Here is an 11339-nt window from a genome sequence, read left to right as displayed (position 1 = left end):
ACACACGCCCGCACACTCCTCGCCGTTCGCCTCACGCTCCCCTCGTCGTCGTCGCGCAAATGGCGGCCTCCTCCTCCTCCTCGTCGCCGGCCGCGGCCTCCGCTCCCTTCGCCGCGCCGGGGCCCCACCGCCGCCCCGGACTCGCGCTGCGCCCCTCGCCGCCGACGCCGCCTTCCTCCTCCTTGTCCTGCTGCCGCGCCTCCCCCGCCGCCGCGGCCGTCTCGTCCGTCTCCGCCACCGCCGCCCCGAATCGCGGGCCCAGGGTTCGTGCGGTTTCGGCTTGGCCCTCTCGTTTGTCCGATCGTGTGCACTGGGCACGCTCGCGGCTGTTCCCATCTGGGGCTAACCGCCTTGTGGGTTTGGCAGGGGATGGGTCTTCGTTGCCGGGCATCGGAGGGAGCGGCGGCGGCGGCGCGGAAGGAGGCCCCGCTCAAGGTGATGATCTCGGGTGCACCCGCGTCTGGGAAGGGAACGCAATGCCGCATGATCGTCGAGAAGGTATAATAGAAAAAAAAACAATCGACACTTTTTCTTAATGCCATTTCCCAGATATTCACATTGACCATTTCTTGTAGAGAGTATGGAAATATGGGTTTGTTGAATCAAGGCTCTTGAAAAAATTTTCTAGATTTGGTTTCCATTTGAATTACATGTATCCATGTAGGTCTTTGCTCAATGTTATGCATGTATGTGAAAGTACAAACGTTTCATATATGTTTAGGCTACTTCTTCTGGATTCTTTGTAAAATCATTATATTCAGTGTGCAACATGCATTCTATTCAAGCGACTTCTAAGCTTAGTATTGTATTCTCTTCTGTTTCTAGTATGGTTTGGTTCACATATCAACTGGGGATCTTCTGCGGGCCGAAGTATCTTCTGGCACCGAAATAGGCAAGAAAGCAAAAGAATATATGGACAATGGTATGCTAGTCCCGGATCAAGTTGTGACAGATGTATGTAGATTGGTTCTCAGGTATGCCATCTTTATTGCCGGTTGAAATTCTGCAAACTATCTTATACGGGTTGCTCTCTGAAATAGATGGTGGTATCACGACTATCACAACCTGATGTTAGAGAAAGAGGATGGCTTCTCGATGGTTACCCGAGAAGTTATGCCCAGGCACAAAGTCTCGAGAGTATGAAAATACGACCAGATATATTCATTGTGCTGGAAGTAAGTCCATATTTACCATTTAAGACACATTATCTACTGTATACATATTGAGTTTTAACGGACTAGCTAATTGACCCAAAAGATTAAGCTTAAAAGAAAGGATGGAAACATACTTCAATACTATGCCTCAACCTCACAAGAGGGTCTTTAGGCCTAAGACGTGTGGACTAGACATGGGCTACAGTTTATTTTTTGAACATTACATTACATAGACCATGAATATAATACCTCTTGGAGTCTTGGTTTTTATACCAGATTGAGCTTTACAATCAGTTCATCAAATTCTTAGTTCATGAGAATATGACAGGATACTTCAACAATGTATCTACGGTTATTTTTTCATATAACATTTTGGTTTACTAGATTTTATTTTAACCACATCAGTCATTCCTATCTCAGTAAGAACATGGGTATTAATTTTATATAATGCCAATTGTTTGCATTGCTCTGATATTATGATATAGAAGATGCCAAAAGGACATTTTAAACATATATGATTCATTTCTCAAATACTTCTCCAGTATGAGCTTCATTATGTCTTAACTAAAAAAATCTCTGGTTTTATGAAGTTGCTTGTTAGCTTAAATTGGCTTTAAAAGTCGATGACTATAATTTAATGTTAGAATTAGGCTTTATTGGCAATGTCACAACCATGATCATGGGAAGGGAGGGAAACTGGTTGTCTGTGCCCTTCTCAAAATTGCAATCAAAGATTCTTTACCAGATTCTACCATAGGACCTCATGCCAACTCCCAAGTATCTGTCCAATTCCTTGTTTTCTTTACTTTGTTGCTTGTGTTCAAAATGACAGTGAATTAATGATACGGCACTTTACACTTCAGTTGTAAATTCACTGAGTCAGTGATGAGTGAAGAATCTGTATTTAAGTTTGGATCATGCTCAGTTTTATTCAAATTTTATTACTGGTGCAATTACCCTTTTTCAGTCCTAAAAGCGAATGATAGCATGCATTTTATGTTGTTCTCTTACCTGACATTGCATACTACATATTTCTTTGACCTCTCGTTACATTTTTGTTGTTAAATTCAGGTTCCTGATGATATTCTAATCGACAGATGTGTTGGAAGAAGGTTGGATCCTGAGACTGGCAAAATTTACCACATAAAGAACTTCCCTCCGGAGAATGATGAAGTTTCTGCTCGTCTTGTTACACGCTCTGATGATACATTTGAGAAGGTTATGTTGTTGTGTTTGCCATGATTTGTCTTTAATAACCATATGAAGAAGTGCTTGCCTGTTCAATAACCATATGAAGAAGTGCTTGTCATTCTAATCTTAGCGCATAGGACTTTATTGATTTCATGATCTATGCACATTCATCTACTCCAACTTGGACCAAATTTAGGACTATGAAAATGTGGTAGTTTGAGGATTCAGCTGGTTTACAATTCCTATTTATTTGTGAGTTAAAGTTGTGTGCACATTATAATATTTTATAGCTTGAGTTCTTGACTTGGAGGCTCATTTCTATACCTGAGACAACAAAATAGATATGTGACTATTCTTCCTCATTTCGGTAAAGAGCATCGTAAATATCTATCTGTAGATACTAGAAGCTTTAGACACTGTTTATTTACTTTTAGTTCACTGTGATTTCCAAAGGGATGCCTTGTAGTATAGACAATTTTGTGACAGGATTGAAACCTTCCTATTTTATTTACTGTATATATATGTAGTTTTAAATGTATTCCTTTTTATAATGCCGCAATGCATGTGCTGGAATTTTCCCATTCTTCTGCATTCTAAAACATAAGTTTGTTCTTTTTCTCTGCAGGTTAAATCACGTCTTGAGACTTACAAACAAAATTCTGAAGCTGTTATCCCAACATACTCAGATTTGCTCAACCAGGTTCTTATATGTGTTCCTATTCATATCAGAGCACTGATTTAAACTGTAAACTGGAACTAATATGTTATTGTTTCAATTTGCAAGAATATAGATTGATGGAAATCGACAAGTGGAAGTCGTTTTTAATGAAATAGATTCACTGTTACAGAAGATCTGTGAGAATGCTTCATCTAACATGTTGGCCAAAACAAATGGTCAGTTACAAAAATGAAGTTCCTCTACTATTTAGTTACTTCCTCCATTTCAGAATGTAAGACTTTCTAGCATTGTCCATATTCATATAGATGCTAATGAATCTAGATACACATATATGTCTAGATTCATTAACATCTATATTAATATAAGCAATGCTAGAAAGTCTTACATTATAAAACGGAGGGAGTACTTAAATAAGCAAACTCCAATGCATCATTTCTCAGTCATACTTCTATTTTGTTTATGTTTTGAATCTTTTGGAACCATATATTTTGACATACATCCTTTTGAATATTTTAGAACCATACATTCAGGTAACCTTATCCTTTAACTAAAATGTTCAATTATTGTTGGATCATATCAAGTATCAGTATATATCATCATTGCATCCATAAACATAAGGTTATCATCCATAAGATGCAACATCCATAAACTGGTCCAAACCTCGGACTAAACTAGTATGTGTTACACTGGGTTTTGATAGTTTCAAAAAAAAAAGATAGAAAGAAAATTACATGAAAATTATGTGGATATTTGGGCCAGTAAAAAAAAATATAGAAAGAAAATTACATGAAAATTACACAGATCAGTGGCCCTAGACCTGTATACGTATACTCTGGTATGATCCTACAATTAAGGAAGTACTTGCTCATTGCTATGTCTCTTTATTAGTCTGTTAGTAAATATCCAATACAAACCAGACTTGTTTAAATGTTCCAGCTGTTCTCTATTTCCTTGAAATGTTCCAGGAATTCAGCTGTAAAGACAACTAATTTCAGTATGGAGCAATCAGTAGATGAGAAGTATCACAGATTCATGGTTTTTGGAAAAAAAATGTTGTGTAACAAGTGAAAGTTCAATTATAGTCTATAACTCTCTGACCTGAAAATTGCTGTTTTTTCCTACAATTACAATTTTAACGTTTCGACAGCTTAGTCCAGCAGAAAAAAAAAACGTTCTTTGAAATTATGGGAAGAGAAGAAACTGAGAAAAGTCCTGGTTAACCTTTTATTTTCTGGCTGACCATGAGGCCTAGGTGAGGTAAAAAAACACTTTATTTGAGCATCCTAGACTCCTAGTGTGTTAGTCGCTGGCATGCCTTCCTCCAGCACCAGCAAAGGTTGGGCCTTCTCAATGTGACAAGTAGCAACACCTTTGACAAACTCAAGGATTCGTAGCTCATTGATGAACATGAAATTAACAATCTAACACAACTATGCAATGTCACCAGTCTAATAGGTTGGAGGTCATCTCAGTCTCAAAGGTGGAAGAAGAAGCCACAGGAGGAGGCATATGCTTGAGGTAGGAATGGCTATGCGTATAGGAGGGTGGAAAGTGAGTCCTTTGGCTGGTGAAAATAGTTGGAGGTGCAGTGGGACCTAATGCGTATCAATGTTACCCTACCACAAATCTGTACCACTAGCTTTCAACAATGATTTTTCGATTCCCCAAAGTAACTTCAATGCCATTGAATTAATTTTATTTTCAATGGAATACCAATGAACCATATTGGTATAAGCAGAAGGCATCTATTCTTGGTGTCATGGAGCTACAGCTATGCTTTCATGGTGTTTCACTAAATTTCACCTGCTTTATTAATGCCCATTAACTTTTGGAAATTTAACTGCATCAACTTTGTGTCAATTCTCACAGTTTTTTTTTATTTCTGTAACTGTTAACTTTGACACCTCTTGTCTATTTAGTCATAATAAATGCTTAAACTCCGCTTAACAGGAAAACCACAAGATTCTAAGGATACAACAGCCTCAAAAAATGTATGTGTAAAATAGTAAGCCATTTCATATTAATGGAAACTTTGATGGGAAGTTTGTTTACTTAGATTTGTATTGTTCATACATGTTTAAATGCTTCTTGCAGGAGTTTCGTGGGATTCCAACAAGATTAAATAACATTCCACATTCCAGGGAAATCAGGAAATACTTTTACAATGAGGTACTAGTAGCCACCAGACACGCTGTTGAAGACAAAAAAACTCGGTTGCAGGTTAGTACTTGCCATTTATTTTTAATGCAAATTGTTTTTCTTTGTTCGGACTGAGTCACAGTGCTTCCCGTTTACTCAAGCACCTTGTAGTCTGCTCTAGTTCTTTTGCACGGTTAGTCTGCTGTAGAATTGTTTGAACTTCATGCTATTAACTATTGCAATGAAATAATCTGTTAGGTTTCCTTTTTCTTTTGCTCAAGTACCTATTTTGAATAACATATGAAAGCCAAACAAGCTCATAACTATCTTCATTTCCCAACATGCAGATAGATATCAACATTCCTGAACTTAACCCTGAAATGGTAAGAACACAAGTGCTTATAAATGTTTTCTAATGTCTATTGGAAGATATTTATGGAGTGCTGGTGTCAGCTGTTAACCAAACGTCTTCTATCTTCAGGATGTTTATCGCATAGGAACCCTCATGGAACTTGTGCGAGAGCTTTCTCTTTCCTTTGCTGATGATGGAAAGCGTGTGAAGGTGCCTATCTTTGCCACAAATGCGTATATCATTTGAATTCTGTTTCTCCCATTCTATAATTTTCAGCTGATACAATATGGCTCATATCAGGTTTGCGTTCAAGGCTCCATGGGACAAGGTGCATTTGCTGGTATTCCACTTCAGCTTGCTGGAACCAGAAAAATTTTGGAAATCATGGACTGGGGTGAATATGGGGCCAAGGGTACCTTCATTAATTTTGGAGCAGTAGGTATGCTACAGTGCCCATCCAATACAGCAAATATTGTCAGATATTCAAAATAAATTACCTATAACATTTTATTCAAACATATAAAGAATGAGAATGACCAATGAAATCTATGTTGAGATTGATTTTCTCTATTTGAAATGGAGAAGGGAACAGTTACAAATGATGTATCACTATGATAGAAATGTCATAAGGTACTACTGACTTTTGATTGCAATTTTTTTTATAACACAGAAAAAAATATTTTCCTGCCATTGCATTAAATTAAGAAGACAAGGTCAAAAGAAATTTCAAGTACATAATGGCATATTATATAACATCCCTCTGGAGAAAGGAAAGAATATGCAGAAAAATCAAAGCTTGGCTGGTTACAGATAGAGTGGTCAGCAGGTAATCAGCACAAGGAAACTACCATCAAAATACATTAATCCCAACCAAGTTTCAGATTTGCCACTCTCGGCCATATCTGTTGCTTCCCTTCATCCTGTAGGAATTTTGGAAGTTTTGGTTTGTCTGCTAACTCTAGCAGTTCTCTTTGCCCATTTCTTGCATACCATCAGGATTACTAGGGAGCCAAAGTCTTCTTGTTCTTTTATATCTCTGCTCATGCAAGACAACTGCTGATCCTTGTTGTTGGTGTTTTTCTGCTTTTCTGTTGTGTACACTCCAAGGGAACTCCTCGAATATTTCCTCACACAATAAATGCTCTGCTGATTCCTTACTGTGAGCACATAGGAGTAGACAGTCACCTTAGCGGGGAAAACCATGCTTATCTAGAACAGCTAAGCATTACAAGAATTTGCACTTCAATGGTGCCCATGATCGAGAATTGAGATGACGAGGTCCATTGCCAATATATTTGATCCTCTTCCAGGGTGCAGTTGCATACGAGAGATCACATTTCAGGCATATGCTATCCACAAGAGCCCTTGATGTCTCTGATCCATTGGCTTTTTCATTGCCTTCTGTTAATTGCTTGTCAGGGGAAAGGGTCCAATATTCTGATGCACATATCTAACCGATTGTCCTGCCAAAATAGGGTTAGGTTTTCACTGCTTCGGTGCTTCCACCTTGGAAGAGATTGCTTGCACTTTCTTGTTCATCATACCCCATGTTCCAAGTCTGTCTGTACAGTGAAATCACAATCATCGAACTTTTCCACAATCCAGTTCATAAATATTAATTCTTTTTGCAGAGTAGAACCACAAAACATAGCCACACCTTGCCTGCCTTTTTTTGTGGTCCTTTGTTTTTCTAGAATTTCTGTGTTTTGCTATATCTTAAATACCACTCTTTTGACTTCCTTTTTTGTGAAATTACAGGTGCTAGTGAGGTTGATAAAGAAGATGACATGTTCATCCTCATTGCTCCCCAAAATGCTGTTGGAAACTGTATAATTGATGTGAAAATTCTGTCTTGGCCTTCTCTTTTGTATATATACACTTCTCAAATATAACTGTCACAACTGAAAATTTTCAGGACATGAAAGCAATGACTGATGCTGCTGGTGACAGACCTGTGATTCTTGTAAATCCCCGCTTAAAGGTTTGAAAAGATCTATTCTCTTTGTTTTGTTGTCTTCCTAGTTATGGTTGGCATCTTGTTCCAATCTCACTTCTGAAGAGGTTCTATCTTCTATGTCAACCTACAGAAAAACTGTTCACACGGTGCCCACAGTTATTGTCTCACAGAATGAGTTATCTTTAGATTTCCTTATTATCTCCACGTTATGTTTGTTCATTATTTGTTTGGCTTATCTATTACTATCTCCGTCCCAAAATATAGCAACTTTTAGCTATGTGTCCAAATACATAGCTAAAAGTTGCTATATTTTGGGCCGGAGGTAGGAAGTTGGAGGAATTGATAAGGTGCCTTGTAGGGAAATTTGTTTATTGAATGATCTTGAGTTTAATTTTGTTCCACCAAAGTTCATGGTCACACATTTTGGGGGTGGATTCAGTCGATTTTCTCACCATTGGACGTTGGATTTATACTAAGATTCACGCCTCTTCCCTCCTGCTCATTAGAGTTTCATATTTGGGGTGGGCATCTTCTTCTTCTTCTCTCTCTTTTTTTTTTTTTGGCAGTAGGGGTGTGGTGTGGGTGTGCAGGGGTGGGGGAGCCGTGGAGGTGGAAAAGTCAACGGGAAAAATAGAGTGGTTAAGTATGCGGCTGACCTGATGCCTCATTCTTTTGTTGGATACGGGAGAGATGGATGGTTCAGGAGGTTGAAGCCAGTGCAGGAAGTCCAGTGGGGCAGGTATCAGGGCGACATTTGCAAGATGTGGGGTAGTGGAGTGTGTGAATGGTGGCTGGAGAGGCGAGTAATAGTGCATGCTAAGGAGTTTAAGACCTGAAATAGTGCTGGGGCATGTATCTGCAATCAGGACATCCATAATTTCAACGCAATGAACCAAAAATCTACTTATTTTGATGCCGTGTTGTCACATGAATGAAAAACCCCTAAAATTTTGTTTTCTTTCTTGACAAAATAATTCCATAATTAAGCTTTCATCTCAGGTGGTACATCCCTTTTTGCTCTGTATTTCCCATGATTACCCTACTAATCCATTATTCTAGTGCTCCATTCCCATCATAGATGGTCGGTTGAAGCCCCAGATGGCATTTGAGTTGTCAATTTGAAATTGCCTCTCTTAAGTTCTAATTTTTGAATTGTCAAATCTAATTTGTTAAATTTGCTGTTCCTTGGTGCTTGTAGATGTATTTCATTTTCATATGTTTTATGTGGGAAGAGGATTGATTTGGTAAATTGATTTCTCTGATAAAGTGAGTAGAGATGTAATGAGACTATTATCCTTTTTGAGTAATAAATGAGAGCACGCAACAGGCTGGTTTTGGCCTTGTGATATTATGTGCTGGAAGATGCATTCTACAAAGTCATTAAGAGGTGCTCCTTCACTGCTATACCCATGGGGGCAGTGGTGAACCCAGAACAGAAATTACCGGGGGTCCAATACATACTAATTATCTAATTGTTGACTGATATAACAATTAACATGGCATAAAATAGCTAGAATGGAATAATCTATCCAGGGTCTTATGACCCCCGGAAATACTATGTAGGAATGCCACTTTATGGGGGTCGACGAACCTGAGTGTGCCGACACTATGGCTCCATGCATGGAAGTGGAGGATGACAGCATGGGGGAGACCATGAGCGGTGGAGGGCAATAGTGAAAAGGAATAAGAGGCAGAGGAGGCAGTGGGAGCTGAGCGCTGGTGGTGATGCCATATTGGTGCTAGTGCTAGGGATTTGGTGAAGTGAGACAGACGAGCAAGTATGTGATGTTTTATGGTCATGTGATGGAACTTTTGATGATAAACTAAACAGAGAAGTTTCGGTGGAAAAAATGTAAACATGAATTTCAGTGGTATAAATCTGAACTTGGGATCTTTCAATTCTACTTAAGTAGTTTTTCCTCATCTCAAGTCCTCATCTTGAGTTTAAGGTTCATCGTCTAGATCTATCTAGAGTACCCCCCCCCCCCCCCCCCTTCAGCTGTTGGTGTGCAACTCACGGCTTAACATTTACCCATGATGATCTGGGGATCATTTCATTCCATCTACATAGTGCAGTCTTCTTTGGATTAACTACCAAATGGACGTGTGAAAAACTTTCAGGCTTCATCAGATTGAAATGGATTGAATCTTGTTATTCCTACATGACAATTACACTATCTCCTTTTTAATTTAATTTTTTTTGTGCTAATTTCAATTTTAGTATGTTATAGCTTTTGAAGATTTCTCTGTAGTACTGAACTTCTCTTCAGAACATTAAAAAAACTATAACTTCTCTTCACACCATTGCTGACATTTTCATTTACAGGATATGCCTGGATCAAGTGGTGTAATGCAAGTAAGTTCTTTTGACTTCATTTGTATCTTTAGCATGACTTCCTGTCCAACAGTACTGAACCTCTTGACTTTTCATGTTCAAGACAATGGGAAGAGACATGAGGCTAAAATATGCTGCATCTTTTGAGACTTGTTATTCCTTCCGGCTTCTCTTCTATGCTGGCTCATTTTATCCTATTATGGGAGCTCTAAGGTTTTTCTCTTCAATTTCTGTACTTCAAACAGTACAAATCACTGGCTATTTTAGTATAGTTGCAACTTGCAATGTAGCTATATTTTTCTATTTTGAGAAAAAAACTATGTTTCTAACACTACAGTTTCTATTGACATGCTACAGGATGGCTTATCCTAATAAATATGAGATTTATCGAAGGGTTGATGAACCCAATGGACAAGAACGATATGTTCTCTTAGAGGAATTTGTGGAGAAGCCAACTCCTGATGAAATCACCAATGCATTCAGACCACGTAAAAAGTAAGATCTCTCAGTAATGGATGCACCTTCCTTTTCCTTTTAACTATTTGAGTAAGCTGCTTTAGCATTTAGAAGTATATAAGATCTGGATACATAAAAGAAGAAAATGAAATTTCCCCACTATAGATTGAGAGGGGGAAATTTTATCGTCGATAGATCTAAGACTGGTTCTGATTTTTTGTACTATTCTGAATGGTATGCCCATATGCTTCTTAAATAAATGTCGTTTGGAACACTTTCTAAAAGTACTTGTTTCTATGTCAAAAGGATCAAGGGTGCATGGGAAATGTTTCTTTTTTATTCAGTTATCCTTGGAGGAGGTGATGATTTGCAACTTGGTGTAGGATGGTAGCAACATAGCTGTCCCTAAATATTCCACATCAGATTTCCCCCTAATCATCCAATATGTTTCACATAATTTAGCTTTGGTACACTAGTACATTCACGAAAATAGCATATCCATTTACAAATTTTCATTTCCTTTAGTGTGTGTTTACAATATTTAATAACATAATAGATGTATCAATCATTGGTCTTGTTTTCATGCAGCGAAAATGAAAAGTCAGCGTCTGGATTCTGGTAAGTTATGAAGTTTACCCATTTATGTCGACTTGTCATTCACATTTTAAATTCTTGGATACTGAACTGTTCATCATTTTGTAGGGGTTTTTTGAGTGGTATATTATGAGGCAAACATTTCAGTAAAGGCTGAGTAAGAACAACTGAACCTTGGCCTTTTTTTTTCTTTTTAATCGTCCATGTAAATATAAGCAGCCATAATGTGAAGCAAATAATTGATTCACAGGTTTAGTAAATTCTCCCAGGCATCCAACATTTATAGAGCGAAATGCTTGTTTTCCTGTTCCTACACTCGACCATTTCTAAATTGATGTATAGCTTCATGTACCGTATTGATAAATAGTGGGCAAAATTTGCTACAGATATCGAAAAAACGTGTAATTAGCTAACGGACATTGCAAGTTTGTGAAACGGCTGTAACACACTCCAAAAACGTATAAAAACGTATAATTTGCTGA

General features: G+C 38.2%; 1 protein-coding gene across 2 annotated transcripts; it reads left to right on the top strand.

Moving 5' to 3' along the window:
* Window positions 1–11339, top strand: LOC127782216 (probable adenylate kinase 5, chloroplastic). 2 transcript variants are annotated; one of them, XM_052309305.1, is made up of 20 exons: window positions 1–263; window positions 367–498; window positions 826–954; window positions 1041–1175; window positions 2226–2372; window positions 2971–3045; window positions 3137–3239; window positions 4975–5015; window positions 5119–5244; window positions 5511–5546; window positions 5645–5725; window positions 5816–5954; window positions 7274–7353; window positions 7431–7496; window positions 9799–9828; window positions 9911–10020; window positions 10165–10302; window positions 10852–10881; window positions 10966–11014; window positions 11108–11339. In XM_052309305.1, the coding sequence occupies exons 1-19, from the start codon at window positions 60–62 to the stop codon at window positions 10988–10990; spliced, it is 1827 nt and encodes a 608-aa protein (XP_052165265.1). In that variant the 5' UTR covers window positions 1–59; the 3' UTR covers window positions 10991–11014; window positions 11108–11339. The 2 variants fall into 2 exon arrangements, with proteins under 2 accessions (XP_052165265.1, XP_052165264.1); XM_052309304.1 differs by having other exon boundaries at window positions 10966–11339.

This window comes from Oryza glaberrima, chromosome 8 (genome assembly GCF_000147395.1).
Source record: "Oryza glaberrima chromosome 8, OglaRS2, whole genome shotgun sequence".
In the NCBI taxonomy this organism is placed as follows: domain Eukaryota; kingdom Viridiplantae; phylum Streptophyta; class Magnoliopsida; order Poales; family Poaceae; genus Oryza; species Oryza glaberrima.
This window is presented reverse-complemented; position numbering and strand designations above follow the sequence as displayed.

What these genes read in the sequence shown, in the direction of transcription:
- LOC127782216 (XM_052309305.1), top strand. Translation starts at nt 60, where the DNA reads ATGGCGGCCTCCTCCTCCTCCTCGTCGCCGGCCGCGGCCTCCGCTCCC. An exon ending in GCCGCATGATCGTCGAGAAG is followed by an intron (nt 499 to 825) that starts GTATAATAGAAA and finishes TTCTGTTTCTAG; the next exon opens with TATGGTTTGGTTCACATATC. An exon ending in GATCAAGTGGTGTAATGCAA is followed by an intron (nt 9,829 to 9,910) that starts GTAAGTTCTTTT and finishes TTCATGTTCAAG; the next exon opens with ACAATGGGAAGAGACATGAG.